Raw genomic sequence first — 17593 nt, 5'->3', positions numbered from 1 at the left:
TCACAACATTAAACATGAGAAAAATGACAATTTTCTGAAACATTCCATTAAACATTATCCTCTGATTTTATCTGGCTTGCCTCATCATGGCAAAAGAGATCTATAAAAAACAATGTTTGGTACTAAGAAAACAAAGTCTCAACTGATGTGAGGAATGATATATAATTCTCAGCTTTCTTAAGGATCAATTTTCCTTAAAATTTATATATAAGAATTATATATAAAAATTACATATAAGAAAAAATGTATAATATAAATGAAAGAACAAGGGTCAGAGTTTAAGAAATAAGTACACTGTAAAGGTAATTGTTATAAATTACAAAGAAAATAGAAAGCTGTCCTTAGAAATTCATATTCTAAAACAGTGTACTACTTAATCAACTATAGATTAACTGTTGATATGTTAAATTTCATACATACTTCACTTGTGACTTGATTTAACTCCTTTAAGTCCTGTGTCTTATCTTGTACATTAATGTGGTAATGTGATGTAACCTCTAGTGAAGCCTCTGACATAGTTTGTTGCATTACAGTGTCAGCCTGTTCTCATTGGAGTTGTCTCACACCTACCTAAAATTACTCATTTTGTAAATCACTTTACTATTAAATTATGTTAGTAACATATCACTCTAACATATGTGTTTTGAGAAATATCACTGCATTCATCAATTCACCTTTTCCTCATGTGTACACATTCCTGTTTACTGGCTTCGGTGTGATCCTCAGGCCTATTAATCAGTATTGTGCACTTAAGACAAGGAATTCGGCCCTACTATCCACTCCCCCTGAAATTTGCAGCTTTACAACCTAGTGAAGTCTCAAAAAGAAATGGGCATGTAAGTGGGACTAGGGGTGGTAAATTCTATATGGTGATTCTATACAGTGTCCTTCCAACAGATCCCCATCTGAGAATAAATGTGAAGTTATACTGAAGGGACTCAGGCCCTAGGTGACCAGGCCTCTCCCTCCCCCCTTGACCTTGGCTCCTACAATTCACCCCATTCCTGGTGTACATGAATCCTGCCACTGTGCATTAGTCTGAAAAAGAGCTCCAATCAATACTATTACAATTCTTTTTGTACTGGGCTATGTACAAACCTAGGTCTTAGAATCTCTCAACTACATTTCTCCTTGAAACAAGAATTGTGAGCATACTACTTACAAACATGTTTGAAGTAAACTATAAACAGCAATGGGAAGATTCAATCAAATGTGGTTTTGTTATACCTCAGCACATTTGTCCCAAATTATGATGTACTGGAAAGTAGATGCCTTAAAAACAGCTGGAGGTCATAAGACTACATGATCTGAGACTAAAATATTTCCAAATTTAATTCAAATTGACGTGAATCAAAATAAAATTACACCAACTAAAAATGTATAAAAAGCTACTGAAGGAAAAGGACTATGACATACAGCATCTGCCCTTCATTTCATCTGGGAATTCTGGAATTAACTGTGAAGGTGATCCACTTAATTGTATTTAGAGGTTCATATTAGGTATGAGCATTTCCATTTATTTGCTTCATCATGGTATTAAAATTATTATTTTAGCAGTATAAGACTAAATTAATACTATCAGTAACAATTTATAACTTAGCCTGTTAAAATTTCATAGTAGACACAAGTGTCTTTCTTCAAAGTAAAACACCTGCCAGGTCTAATTTTTGTGTTGGATACAAAGCATGCTTTTAAACAGATTTACATACAGTCTACGTATTTAGTCTCCATATTTTTGTATTCACTAGACTCAACATTTAGCCATAATCAAATATTACTTTGAATTTTCTTTCAGGACGTTTGAAAAATATTTACTTTCCTGGATACTTACTTCTCTTTCTCCTTTCTCACTTTCACATTGATTCAATCTTTCTTTGAGATGATTGCAATAGTTGATTAATTCATTTCTTTCTTCTAGCGTAAGCCTTTTTTCATTTCCAGTTTGAAGTTTTTTTGTAATTTCCATAAACCTGTTTTGGATGTTAATGAGTGTCTTTTCTTTATTTTCAGCTTTGTTCTGAGCTTCACTCAGTTGCTGTCGGAGCAACTCATTTTCAGTTTCTAGTTTAGATAATCTCTCTTCTAAGGATTCCTGCTTTGCGATGTATTTATTCAGTTTTTCTTGTTTCTTTTGATACTCGTGTTCAATTTCCTTCTTTTGGCATTGTGTGTGGCTTAGGTCTCTTTGCACATGTTCTAAAACCAAAGTGTTTTCTCTGAGGGCATCTCTTGTGTGACATAGTTCAGTTTCCAGGCTACTGAATTTACCTTCAGCTTTAGAAAGCTGCTGAGAAAGAATCTTATTTTCTTCTTTCAGGTTAGACATATCAAAATTAATTTTGTCCCGAAAACAAAACCACTCCTCTCTCTCTCTCTGCAGAGCAAGTTCTAGTTTTCTTCCTGATGCCTGACTTTGCTCATGATCATGGACAGCAGTAGATATTATAGAATGGTGTGATTGTTTTATTGTGTCTACTTCAATTCTTAGCTTGGCGATTTCATCCTGCAACATATGGTGTTTATGCAACAGATCTTCTTTTTCATGACTATCAGAAATCTAAATAAAACAAAGCAGACTTTCAGCTAGCACTCAAATAAGACTTATTATTTCCTCTGAAAACCCGAATGTTTACACAATGAAGAGGTTGGTGATAAATGAATATCTAACTGAAAAAAGTTGGATCCAAACCTCAAACTTTATGCAAGCATTATTTCCCAAGAGTTCAAAAATACAGCTGAAGACAGTGAGTCCATGAATGTAAAAAGGAAATTAAGAGAGAATTCTCAAGAATCTCAGAATTAGAAAGACCTTTCCCTGAATTACAACTTAAGAAGGCACAGATTAAAAGAATAATAAATCTAACTAGAGTTAAGTGGACAGTCTGAAATTTCACCTATTCAGCTACCCTAGAATACGAGCCTTAGATCAGCATATATTTAGACAGATTAAATTTCCTAATTTTTTCCTAAGAATCACCAAACTTCAGCTTTAACTCATTTCTTATGAGTCTCAGATTATTTTTCAACTCTAATTTGCCTTGTTTGATCCTCTTCCTCACACTTTTACATACAAGAAAGTCCTGAATATATATAGATAGATAGATCCTCCCTATCACATTCCTCATTCATTTCTGCTTCTTGAGACATTTTAAGTTTGTAACTACTAAAATTTTATAGACTTCTTATTGCTTAATGATCTATTGACTCTGAAAGTCTAGTTCAAAAGATAATTTCATTTGAACTATGTTGTAATACTAAAGCATAGTAATCAATATTAAACCAGAAATTTAACTTAAAATATTACCCAGACCCAAAGGGGTACCTGTGGGTGGTTAAATACACTTCCATCAAGCTTTTCTTGTTCTTCCTTTGCTGTCCTTTCTACATCTAGTAGTTCTGCTGACAAATGTATATATTTAGTTAGAATGAATTATTTATAATGGTTAGATAAAAGCTATAATCTTTAAAAAACAGAAAATAACATTTTGTCAATTGAGAGTTTAAGCTTAATCTTTAGCTGAATACTTACTTCTTTAGGAAATACTGCTAAATTACCTACAACTTCAACAAACATTTGGGGAGTACTACAAATCCCCGGGTTAAAAGCATACAAACATCGAGGCGGGAGCCAAGATGGCGGCGTGAGTAGAGCAGTGGAAATCTCCTCCCAAAAACACATAGAGCTATGAAAATATAACAAAGAAAAATCTTCCTAAAATAGAGACCACAGGACACAGGACAACATCCAGACCACATCCACACCTGCAAGAACCCAGCGCCTTGTGAAGGGGGTAAGATACAAGCCCCAGCCCGGCGGGACCCGAGCGCCCCTCCCCCCGGCTCCCGGCGGGTGGAGAGAAACCGGAGCAGTTTTTTTTTTGGCGAGCGCTTTTTGGAAGCCTTAGAGGGACGGGCCCCCGTTGCTGGGGAGGCAGGGTGGCGGGACCGGTGAGGAGGTGCCTGGGAACGGCGCCGGAGGACAAAGAATATCCCGCGTTTCTCCCTGCGAGACCTGGGGGCGGGTGCCTGAGACCGGTGCCTGAGGACGGAAGAGGTCGCGCGTTTTTCCCCTTTTTTTTTTTTTCTCTTTTTGGCAAGCGCTTTTTGGAAGCCTTGAAGGGACGGGGACCCCAGTGCTAGGGAGGCACGGTGGCGGGACTGGTGAGCGGGTGGCTGGGACCGGCGCCTGAGGACAAAGAATATCCCCCATTTTTCCCTGCGGGACCGGTGGGCGGGTGCCTGAGACCGGCACTTGAGGACAGAGGAAATCGCGCGTTTTTCCCCTTTTTTTTTCTCTTTTCTGTGAGTGCTTTTTGTAAGCCTAAAAGGGACAGGGACCCCGGTGCTAGGGAGGCAGGGCGGCGGGACTGGTGAGCGGGTGCCTGGGACCGGCACCTGAGGACAAAGAATATCCCGCATTTTTCCCTGTGGGACCGGTGGGTGGGTGCCTGAGACCAGCACCTGAGGACGGAAGAAATCGCGCGTTTTTCCCCTTTTTTTTCTCTCTTTTTGCCAAGTGCTTTTTGGAAGCCTTGAAGGGACAGGGACCCCGGTGCTAGGGAGGCAGGGCGGCGGGACTGGTGAGCGGGTGCGTGGGACCAGTGCCTGAGGACCAAGAATATTGAGCGTTCCTTCCCTGCGGGACCGGTGGGTGGGTGCTTTTTGGAAGCCTTGAAAGGACAGGGACCCTGGTGCTAGGGAGACAGGGCAGCAGGACCAGTGCGCGGGTGCCTGGGACCGGCACCTGAGGAAAAAAAAAAAAAAAAAATCGCGTGTTTTTTCTTTTTTTTTTCCTTTCTGTTCCCTCTCTCATTGTTGCTGTTGTTGTTTTGGTTTGGAGAGTGCTTTTTGGAAATCTTAAAGGGGCAGGACAGGTCACTTAGACCAGAAGCAGGGAATCTGGGGATCTCTGGGCACTCTAACCCCCTGGGCAGCAGGGAGCACAGAGGCCCCTTACGGAGATAAATAGTCTCCTGGCTGCTCCCCCTCCAACGGGGCTCCACCATTTTGGAGGAACAGCCCCAGCCAGGCCAAGCCCACAGCAACAGTGGAGATAAACCCCAAAGCAACTGGGCAGGAAGCAGAAGCCCTGTCTGCGCACAGCTGCCCAGCACAAGCCACTAGAGGTCGCTATTCTCCCAGGAAAAGGCTACAAACCAACAAGAAGGGAAGCTCTTCCAGCGGTCACTTGTACCAGCTCTGCAGACTATCTCTATCACCATGAAAAGGCAAAACTACAGGCAGACAAAGATCACAGAGACAACACCTGAGAAGGAGACAGACCTAACTAGTCCTCCTGAAAAAGAATTCAAAATAAAAATCATGAACATGCTGACAGAGATGCAGAAAAAAATGCAAGAGCAATGGGATGAGATGCAGAGAAAAATGCAAGAGCAGTGGGATGAGATGCAGAGAAAAATGCAAGAGCAGTGGGATGAAGTCCGGAAGGAGATCACAGATGTCAGGAAAGAGATCACAGAAGTGAAACAATCCCTGGAAGGATTTATAAGCAGAATGGATAAGATGCAAGAGGCCATTGAAGGAATAGAAGCCAGAGAACAGGAACGTATAGAAGCTGACATAGAGAGAGATAAAAGGATCTCCAGGAATGAAACAACACTAAGAGAAATATGTGACCAATACAAAAGGAAAAACATTCGTATTATAGGGATACCAGAAGAGGAAGAAAGAGGAAAAGGGATAGAAAGTGTCTTTGAAGAAATAATTGCTGAAAACTTCCCCAAACTGGGGGAGGAAATAATCGAACAGACCATGGAATTATACAGAACCCCCAACAGAAAGGATCCAAGGAGGACAACACCAAGACACATAATAATTAAAATGGCAAGGATCAAGGACAAGGAAAGAGTTTTAAAGGCAGCTAGAGAGAAAAAGGTCACCTATAAAGGAAAACCAATCAGGCTAACATCAGACTTCTCAACAGAAACCCTACAGGCCAGAAGAGAATGGCATGATATACTTAATGCAATGAAACAGAAGGGCCTTGAACCAAGGATACTGTATCCAGCACGACTATCATTTAAATATGACGGTGGGATCAAACAATTCCCAGACAAGCAAAAGCTGAGGGAATTTGCTTCCCACAAACCACCTCTACAGGGCATCCTACAGGGACTGCTCTAGATGGGAGCACCCCTAAAAAGAGCACAGAACAAAACACACAACATATGAAGAATGGAGGAGGAGGAATAAGAAGGGAGAGAAGAAAAGACTCTCCAGACAGTGTATATAACAGCTCAATAAGCGAGCTAAGTTAGGCAGTAAGATACTAAAGAAGCTAACCTTGAACCTTTGGTAACCACGAATCTAAAGCCTGCAATGGCAATAAGTACATATCTTTCAATAGTCACCCTAAATGTAAATGGACTTAATGCACCAATCAAAAGACATAGAGTAATAGAATGGATAAAAAAGCAAGACCCATCTATATGCTGCTTACAAGAAACTCACCTTAAACCCAAAGATAAGCATAGACTAAAAGTCAAGGGATGGAAAAACATATTTCAGGCAAACAACAGTGAGAAGAAAGCAGGGGTTGCAGTACTAATATCAGACAAAATAGACTTCAAAACAAAGAAAGTAACAAGAGATAAAGAAGGCCACTACATAATGATAAAGGGCTTAGTCCAACAAGAGGATATAACCATTCTAAATATATATGCACCCAATACAGGAGCACCAGCATATGTGAAGCAAATACTAACAGAACTAAAGAGGGAAATAGACTGCAATGCATTCATTGTAGGAGACTTCAACACACCACTCACCCCAAAGGATAGATCCACCGGGCAGAAAATAAGTAAAGACACACAGGCACTGAACAACACACTAGAACAGATGGACCTAATAGACATCTATAGAACTTTACATCCAAAAGCAACAGGATATACATTCTTCTCAAGTGCACATGGAACATTCTCCAGAATAGACCACATACTAGCTCACAAAAAGAGCCTCAGTAAATTCCACAATATTGAAATTCTACCAACCAATTTTTCAGACCACAAAGGTATGAAAGTAGAAATAAATTCTACAAAGAAAACAAAAAGGCTCACAAACACATGGAGGCTTAACAACATGCTACTAAATAATCAATGGATCAATGAACAAATCAAAATAGAGATCAAGGAATATATAGAAACAAATGACAACAACAACACTAAGCCCCAACTTCTGTGGGATGCAGCGAAAGCAGTCTTAAGAGGAAAGTATATAGCAATCCAGGCACACTTGAAGAAGGAAGAACAATCCCAAATGAATAGTCTAACATCACAATTATTAAAACTGGAAAAAGAAGAACAAATGAGGCCTAAAGTCAGCAGAAGGAGGGACATAATAAAGATCAGAGAAGAAATAAACAAAATTGAGAAGAATAAAACAATAGCAAAAATCAACGAAACCAAGAGCTGGTTCTTTGAGAAAATAAACAAAATAGATAAGCCTCTAGCCCAACTTATTAAGAGAAAAAGAGAGTCAACACAAATCAACATAATCAGAAATGAGAATGGAAAAATCACGACAGACTCCACAGAAATACAAAGAATTATTAAAGACTACTATGAAAACCTATATGCCAACAAGCTGGAAAACCTAGAAGAAATGGACAACTTCCTAGAAAAATACAACCTCCCAAGACTGACCAAGGAAGAAACACAAAAGTTAAACAAACCAATTACAAGCAAAGAAATTGAAACAGTAATCAAAAAACTACCCAAGAACAAAACCCCGGGGCCGGACGGATTTACCTCGGAATTTTATCAGACACACAGAGAAGACATAATACCCATTCTCCTTAAAGTGTTCCACAAAATAGAAGAAGAGGGAATACTCCCAAACTCATTCTATGAAGCCAACATCACCCTAATACCAAAACCAGGCAAAGACCCCACCAAAAAAGAAAATTACAGACCAATATCCCTGATGAACGTAGATGCAAAAATACTCAATAAAATATTAGCAAACAGAATTCAACAGTATATCAAAAGGATCATACACCATGACCAAGTGGGGTTCATCCCAGGGATGCAAGGATGGTACAACATTCGAAAATCCATCAACATCATCCACCACATCAACAAAAAGAAAGACAAAAACCACATGATCATCTCCATAGATGCTGAAAAAGCATTTGACAAAATTCAACATCCATTCATGATAAAAACTCTCAGCAAAATGGGAATAGAGGGCAAGTACCTCAACATAATAAAGGCCATATATGATAAACCCACAGCCAGCATTATACTGAACAGCGAGAAGCTGAAAGCATTTCCACTGAGATCGGGAACCAGACAGGGATGCCCACTCTCCCCACTGTTATTTAACATAGTACTGGAGGTCCTAGCCACGGCAATCAGACAAAACAAAGAAATACAAGGAATCCAGATTGGTAAAGAAGAAGTTAAACTGTCACTATTTGCAGATGATATGATACTGTACATAAAAAACCCTAAAGACTCCACTCCAAAACTACTAGAACTGATATCGGAATACAGCAAAGTTGCAGGATACAAAATCAACACACAGAAATCTGTAGCTTTCCTATACACTAACAACGAATCAATAGAAAGAGAAATCAGGAAAACAATTCCATTCACCATTGCATCAAAAAGAATAAAATACCTAGGAATAAACCTAACCAAGGAAGTGAAAGACTTATACTCTGAAAACTACAAGTCACTCTTAAGAGAAATTAAAGGGGACACTAATAAATGGAAACTCATCCCATGCTCATGGCTAGGAAGAATTAATATCGTCAAAATGGCCATCCTGCCGAAAGCAATATACAAATTTGATGCAATCCCTCTCAAATTACCAGCAACATTCTTCAATGAATTGGAACAAATAATTCAAAAATTCATATGGAAACACCAAAGACCCCGAATAGCCAAAGCAATCCTGAAAAAGAAGAATAAAGTAGGGGGGATCTCACTCCCCAACTTCAAGCTCTACTACAAAGCCATAGTAATCAAGACAATTTGGTACTGGCACAAGAACAGAGCCACAGACCAGTGGAACAGATTAGAGACCCCAGAAATTAACCCAAACATATATGGTCAATTAATATTTGATAAAGGAGCCATGGACATACAATGGCAAAATGACAGTCTCTTCAACAGATGGTGCTGGCAAAACTGGACAGCTACATGTAGGAGAATGAAACTGGACCATTGTCTAACCCCATATACAAAGGTAAACTCAAAATGGATCAAAGACCTGAATGTAAGTCACGAAACCATTAAACTCTTGGAAAAAAACATAGGCAAAAACCTCTTAGACATAAACATGAGTGATCTCTTCTTGAACATATCTCCCCGGGCAAGGAAAACAACAGCAAAAATGAGCAAGTGGGACTACATTAAGCTGAAAAGCTTCTGTACAGCGAAAGACACCATCAATAGAACAAAAAGGAACCCTACAGTATGGGAGAATATATTTGAAAATGACAGATCTGATAAAGGCTTGACGTCCAGAATATATAAAGAGCTCACACGCCTCAACAAACAAAAAACAAATAACCCAATTAAAAAATGGGCAGAGGAACTGAACAGACAGTTCTCCAAAAAAGAAATACAGATGGCCAAGAGACACATGAAAAGATGCTCCACATCGCTAATTATCAGAGAAATGCAAATTAAAACTACAATGAGGTATCACCTCACACCAGTAAGGATAGCTGCCATCCAAAAGACAAACAACAACAAATGTTGGCGAGGCTGTGGAGAAAGGGGAACCCTCCTACACTGCTGGTGGGAATGTAAATTAGTTCAACCATTGTGGAAAGCAGTATGGAGGTGCATCAAAATGCTCAAAACAGACCTACCATTTGACCCAGGAATTCCACTCCTAGGAATTTACCCTAAGAACGCAGCAATCAAGTTTGAGAAAGACAGATGCACTCCTATGTTTATCGCAGCACTATTTACAATAGCCAAGAATTGGAAGCAACCTAAATGTCCATCTGTAGATGAATGGATAAAGAAGATGTGGTACATATACACAATGGAATACTACTCAGCCATAAGAAGTGGAAAAATCCAACCATTTGTAGCAACATGGATGGAGCTGGAGAGTATTATGCTCAGTGAAATAAGCCAAGCGGAGAAAGAGAAATACCAAATGATTTCACTCATCTGAGGAGTATAGGAACAAAGGAAAAACTGAAGGAACAAAACAGCAGCAGAATTACAGAACCCAAAAATGGACTAACAGGTACCAAAGGGAAAGGAACTGGGGAGGATGGGTGGGCAGGGAGGGATAAGGGGGGGGAAGAAGAAGGGGGGTATTAAGATTAGCATGCATGGGGGGGAGGGAGATAGGGGAGGGTGGGCTGCACAACACAGAGAGGACAAGTAGTGACTCTACAACATTTTGCTAAGCTGATGGACAGTAACCGTAATGTGGTTGTTAGGGGGGACCTGATATAGGGGAGAGCATAGTAAACATAGTATTCTTCAGGTAAGTGTAGATTAAAAATTTAAAAAAAAAAAAAGAAAGAAAGAAAGAAAAGGGGGATTACTCCTTAACAGGATAAAACTATTGGTAAATCAAAGATCAACGCATGCTTTAAATATCCTTAATGTTGATCACTTAAAGGGTGTCAGATGATCAGCTATGGAGGTACTCTTTTCTGATAATATTCCTTTCTCTTAATTAAAAAAAAAAAAAAAAAGCAGTTACTGTGTGCTGACCTCCAATGAGTTCTGCACAGTGGTATAGAGGGCATGTCAAAGTGTGGGCAAAGGGTCTGTTTGTTTCTACGCAGAAGATCAAGGCCTAGCTTGGATACCCAGAAAATGAACTAAGATACGATATGAGGAGGAGCTTCCGGCATCAGCACTCTCTGGAGGACTCGTGCCGGGGGATGATCATCAAAAAGCCTCCACAGGGATCCGGACGATGCTGCGGTTGTGGCTGCATCCAGCCCACCATCTCCTGGACTTGCCATGAGAAGGAGGAGGGAGATGTCTAGGCTGGCATGTGCATACAGTGAGACAACGAATTTGACTGGATCTGTACTGTTGGAACTCAACCAGGAGTTGGGAGGGGTGCAAGTTGTAGCACCCCAAAATCTCATGACTATAGACTATCTATGGTTAAAAGAACATATGGGATGTGAACAGATCCCAGAAATGGGCTGCTTTAATTTGTCTGATGGTTCAAGTACAGTTGGAAAATATCCATCATATCATAGATAAATTTTCACAAATGCCTAGGGTGCCTAAATGGTTTTCTTGGCTTCACTGGAGATGGCTGGTAATTATAGATTTGCTTTGTTTATGTCACCGTATTCCTATTATGTTAATATGTGTGTGCAAATTAGTTAGTAGTTTAAAACCTATACATACTTAAGGTACTATACAAGAAGATATGTCAAAGAAATAATCAATCCTCCCAAGTTTCCTTCATATGCTACATCTATAGCTTTTCTTCTTCCTTCCTAATTACAAACTTTAAATAGAATTCGTGCCTCATATCGAATTTACCGAGTATCATAATTCCTCCAGGTGGTAAAGATACCTCGAGACAAGTGCTGGGCATAGAAGCCACAGGGCATAAATCTGCAAAGAAGTAAAAAGCTAACCTTTGCAAACAATATGGCTTCTCTCTCACTTACCAACTTTACATTTCCCTGTATGGCCCCGGAAGATGACTGGTTAGCCAGAGACGGGTAAGATTCCTCAAGGGAGGAACAACCTAAGACAGGCACAGTCGCAGGGGGGCCATCAGGTGAGAATTTGGGGATCAACAGAGGTGAGGCTCAGAACCTCACCCCCCCTGCTTTGAGAGAAATCTTCTGCATCCGTGGATGTCTTACTGCCCTTGTCTAGCCTGGATTAATACTTAGTCCATAGGCACACACCTGATCATCTGATCATCTACATTTGCCTTCTTACAGCACTAAACTATGTTTTCTACCTTTATCTTGCATCTACCTACCACTTCAGCATTTTATTAAAAATAAAAATAATAATAATAATAGGAGAAATGTGGGATCAACATATAAATCAAGTACAAAAATCAAATGAATATTCATATTTGACCTGATGGTTTATAGGTCATATTGCATGATCAAAACCGAAAGTTTCTGTGATGACTGCCCTTGTACTGTTCACCATGTAAGAATTTATTCACTCTGTAAGAATTCGTTCACCATGTAAGAACTTGTTCGTTATGCTTCAGAAGATTGGAGACTGACGAGAATTAGGCTTGAGATGGATTAATGATTGTACATTGAGCATTGACCCCCCTATACTGAATTTTATTGTTGTTAACAACCATTTGATCAATAAATATGAGAGATGCCCTCTCAAAAAAAAAAAAAAAAAAAAAAAAAAAATTAAAAGAATAGGCCAATTATATGGGTAAATGTAGTAACCACATTGTTTTTTCATGTGAAACCTTCGTAAGAGTGTGTATCAATAATACCTTAATTTTAAAAAGTAGGAAAAAATAATTTTTAAAATAAGAACAGGGATAAAAAACAACCTGCAGGTGATATTACTGTCCACATAAAAGACCCAAAAAAACCCTGCAAATTTTAAATATAAGACTTTAGTAAAATAGCCAGACATAAAAGCAGTATTCAAAAATGTAACTTTTGTGCTACACCATAAAATTGGAATGTTACAATGAATAGTATGACCCCTGAACAAAGATACACAAATTTGTGAACTGTACCTTGTTTTTATTTTTGCAACACTTCTGTACATCTAAAATTATCTTGAAATAAAAAATTGAAAAAATAGAAAAAAAAAAAAAAAAAAAAAAGCATACAAACATCTCAAAGACTCATTCAAAGATCCACCCATCTGACATCAATATACAAAACAAAAATTTTAAATACAGTAAAAACATATAAAGGTACAATATACTCTATTTCCTACTCACAATTGTACCATTTTGACAACATACTAAGCCTCAACTACGTAACTCAGGGTCCAAAATTATTGTTACTTTTTACGCCTTTATTAGTGTATACCCTTCCTTTTTACCCAAAATGTTTGACTCCACTATTTGACAAACTCCTTTTCCTGTTTAAAGATTCAGACTGCCATGTAAAGTCCTCCTTTATTAGGGCTACCTTTCCCCAGATAAATAGGTGTCTCTTTCTTGGGGACTACCTTAGTGCATTATAAATTTTTCTTCTTATGCCTTAACAACATGAACTGAAAATAATTTATCTATGTGTCTAGTCTGCTTTGCTCTGAACTATAAGGGACAATCTCTTAAATTATCTTTGTATAAATAGTCTTTATTTACTTTACTCAATAGTTATTTATTCAATTCCAGCTAAGTAAAGGTTTAAAAAAGACCATGGATAAAAGGAGTCAGGAATGGGTTTTTCAGAGACAGTGCCTGTGCTGAGACTTAAACAAGTGAGGTTAGCCAGACCCGAACAGGTAGACAGGAATGCAGAGATCATGCAAGACCATTGCAAGACAAGCAGAGAAGCACACAATGGGGGTAACTATTTGATTGAAATACAGGGCTTGGTGAGGCTGGCATCCCTAGAATTCAGAATGATGGAGAAGAGGGCGGACAGAGCAGGCGGACAGTTCGCAATGTGTGTTTTTTAACAAGGTCTCAGCTGATTCATTAAAATCTGAGAAACTGGTCCCTTTTGAACTTGACCTTCTGGAATCTAGCATCAAGTTCCTCACTATCACATCTCCAAAACTGAAAATTAAGTCATGAACTTTCTCACGGAATTTTCATCAGAAAAGCCTTTTTATAGCTTCCTTGTTCTCAATCTAACTGACCTGGCTCTCCTCTTCCTTCCAGCTCCCTCACTTTGACCCATATGATGCGCTCCTATGAAGCTGCAACATTTTACATGACATGGCATTCAAGTACATGCACTGACAGCTGACCACAAAGGTTTTACGTTCACCGATGTCAGGTAAACATAGCTCCGCATGATGAGGAGCCTCAGTCTTTGATAGCCTCCCAGCAGTGAGGAGAACAGGAAGAGTGGGAACATTCTGCTATCTATCCTCTGAGAAGCTCTGATACTGGAAGCTCACTTGCTAGTATTCCCGTATTTCAAATGCTCTACTCTTCCCTTATTTTACCACCATCTCCACTGTATATCTGCTTCTTTACTGTCTGTCCTCCCTTTACCCTCTCTGCCTTTCTCATTCTTCATTCCCTCTTCGTCTTTTTTAGTTCCTGACTTTTCTTAGGTCTTACGAGTATATTGAAATGGAACCAAAAACTGAATGCTTTTAGTGTTAACAACTCTCAATCTCTTGCTGACACCTAATATATAACTTATCTCCTTTTCACATCTTTGTCCTTGCTATGCATTTAACAGGTGACTATCTTTCGCTACTAGAACATTTCAATATTCATGTTTTATGTCAACATTCAGTCAAATGACTGCATTATAAAATACAGTTCTTACCTCCTACTTGTTTATTTAATAGGTTTTCTCCGCTTTGACCTGGAGAACCAGAAAAATGACCAACATTCTTCTGTGGAAGACTCTCTGGGAGACTCTGTTAAAATTAATATCAATAATGAGTTGCACGAAGATTTCCTAATCCCATTATTTCTAAGAGCATACCCTGATTTCCTACTTTACAAGCAATTAGACTTAAAAACAGAAGAAGCATGTATTAAAACCCAAAATACTTAAATAGGAAAACTTATTTACTCTCTCTAGATCAAGATTACCTTTTACCTCCACTTGGCTACTGACTGTAAAACTGAGCATGGAAGGCCAGAGTTAAGTATTTTCACAGACAAGAGCCTGACCCATGTGCACATTTCAGTAAGGAACTAACCAAACATCTAACCCTGCTTGGCTTTCCCCACCAAAGAAAGAGGACAGTTAATAAAATACTGATTTAAACAAACTCTTCAACAGGTATACTTGCTTTCAATGTAAAATTATTTCTAAAGAAAGAAATGTTTTTTGGTGTTAAAATCAGATACTTGGCATGATAAAAAACCCTAGAGCATGTCATGTGGAATATAAACAGGTAACTGTAGAAGCTGCTTCATTTCAGTAAACAGGAGTTTGGAAGGATGCAACTATTATTTGATAAAAATTTTATTGAGAGGAAAAATGCTTGAACAAAGTGGAAAAGTAGTAAAGATTTTAAATTATGTTTACAGCAAAAAATTTTAGGAAAGTTTATTAAGGGAAGAACAACATTATCTATTAACCATCTAAACTGTGCCAGGAACTTTATTATGCACATTTACTTTACTGCACACAACAACAATATGATGATGGTTACCCCACTTCCTGCTTCCTGGTCATTCCAAGATGCTAGAGTAAAATAAATGATCAACAGGTGTGATCCGTCATTCTCTTTATCCAGAGTCCTTCTTTTAGACCTTCACATGACTGGCTCCTTCTCATCCTTCACGTGGCAGCATTTGACATACTCAGAGATCCTTCCTGACTACCTAAATTCCACTGCCACGCCCATCCCCATCCTAACTACAAACTCTCCCGATATTCTCTAACCTAACATTCTCCACTTCCTCTATATCAAGCATTTACAGTGACTTATAATATACTTTACTGTTTCTACTACTATAGCCTAACCCTGTACAGAATCTAACTGTCCAGCATATAGTCATTATTCAACAACCGAAATTTATTTAAAATTGAAACATTTAAAATAATCTCTCTGAGAAGGCCATTAAGTGTATCTAGGGGGTATCCCCAATAATAATATACTGAAACTTCACATACACCAAATTAAAAATCCACAATTCCAACTCCTCCGTTCTTTTTCTTGACACTACTGCCATTTTATTGTCCTTCACGTTTCAAAAGTGTCCTCAATATGGAGCAAGTCACTCAACACCACTGCCATCATTCCGTCATATGTGTCTAGAGCACCCTTTACACTTTACAAATGGTTTTCACATTTGTTTCCACATTTGTTCCTTACAAATACCTGAGAGGTAGGTATTGGTACCATTTTTATGAACGAGGTCACTGACAGTCAAACAGACTAAACAAGTTTCTCCAAGATCCCGTATCTAGTTAAGTGACAGAACCAGGAGACTGGTATGTCTTTTGACATCACATACAGAGCTTGTACCATTATGCTGAGGTAGCCTTTATCTAAAATCAGTGCCTTATCTCCTTCCACAGTTGTTTCCTTGGAAGAAGTCACCATTACTTTACACTCACAATAGTATGAGTACGGCTGCCATAAAGCACTCAATGCACGCTCTTTTAACTATCCAGAATGGTTTTTACTCAGTAAAACACTGCTAAACCGAACTGTGGTTATTATGATGTCACATATTTATTGCCACTCCCCATGCTTTTCCTTCTCCTGAAAACTTCCTTGCAGAGTTACTTGATAATCCAAACATAATAATAGTTTCAAGTCCCAGGCACTAACTTTTCAAGTTCTAAGTTGTAAGAAATTATGACCCAAACTGAACCTCATTAGGAGTTTTACACAGTCATAGATGCCATGAAATCGTATGTTTGGCCACAGGTTGACCTAGAATAGTAATTTAGTTTTTCAGGTGACATCAGAGCTGATCCCTTATGATTTTAAGCTTTAGTTTCTTGCACTATACTACACTGCTTTCATTAAATCGATCTTATAAATTAATAGAACTGTATTATGCAGTACTCAGCGCATAATTATCTGTTAATTATAGGTTAAAAAATACAAGGAAATCATTTGTATGGACAAATGCAGAGGTGAGAAAGTGAAGTCAAAGCATTTCCTTTTATGTTAAACATCACTTAATGCTTATACTTAAGAAAAAGGAATATAGTACCTCGGAATCCCATGGTGATTCTGCGTCTTCCTCTTCTAATCCCAATGCTGACATCTCATCTATAAAAGGTAGTTGCAGATACACTAATGAGAATAATTACCGCCATGAATTTGAAATACACATACAAATATATCTCCATTCATGAGTACCTCAATAAAATAAAAGTAATTGCACAAAGGAATTTCAGAGATGAAGCATTTTTGGGAAGAAAAAGGTAGTAGCTGGGATACTCATGAAGACAGCAAAAAAAACCATTCTTCGACATAAGGGATGTCAGATTTGGACATCAAAACTGATCCCTTATAAATTTAAACATTAGTTTCTTGCAGCATTCTACGCTCGTTTCATAAAGTTAATCTTACAAATTCTAGATGTTTTCATACTAGCATTTAGGCATAGAAAAAATTTCAGATATTCACTAACTTACCGCCTCTATTACTTTTGTGTGCTTCACGAGAATTCAAATTGTCATTATTTATTTTTTCTTTTTGAACTCTTTCAACAGTATTACTACAACTTTCTTCTTTTCCAACCACTGTCTGCACTGGTCCTTTCTGTAAAAACAAATTGAAACACAAACCCAGTTTCAGAAAACACCATATTCATTCACTTGCTCACTCTTGGTTAGGAAGACTACAACTCTATACCTATCAGATCAAAGACATTCTCCCGGGAGAAGCTGGAAACACAAATCAAAGACAGCTCTGCCTACGTTCCAGCAGGGGTAGAGAGAACATGAAAACAAGCATCATCCATTAGTTCTGCAACGGAAGTGCACTGCATAAAGGGCAGTCAGGCAAACAAGACC

General features: G+C 38.5%; 1 protein-coding gene and 1 pseudogene across 1 annotated transcript in view; one reads left to right on the top strand and one right to left on the bottom strand.

Moving 5' to 3' along the window:
* Nucleotides 1-17593, bottom strand: part of LOC108396756 (ankyrin repeat domain-containing protein 26-like) — a 94133-nt gene that overhangs the window by 33960 nt on the left and 42580 nt on the right. The window contains exons 24-28 of the mRNA XM_073230490.1: nt 17213-17339; nt 16786-16844; nt 14426-14519; nt 3323-3399; nt 1832-2557 (exon numbers count right to left, since the gene is read on the bottom strand). Of these exons, the coding sequence (XP_073086591.1) occupies nt 1832-2557; nt 3323-3399; nt 14426-14519; nt 16786-16844; nt 17213-17339 (1083 nt within the window). The remainder of the gene's footprint in view (nt 1-1831; nt 2558-3322; nt 3400-14425; nt 14520-16785; nt 16845-17212; nt 17340-17593) is intronic.
* On the top strand, nt 12613-12708 carry LOC140848580 (U6 spliceosomal RNA; annotated as a pseudogene).

The sequence above is a fragment of the Manis javanica genome, chromosome 3, assembly GCF_040802235.1.
Source record: "Manis javanica isolate MJ-LG chromosome 3, MJ_LKY, whole genome shotgun sequence".
Classification (NCBI taxonomy): Eukaryota; Metazoa; Chordata; class Mammalia; order Pholidota; family Manidae; genus Manis; species Manis javanica.
Note: the sequence above shows the minus strand (reverse complement) of the source record. Positions and strands in the feature narration are given on the sequence as shown.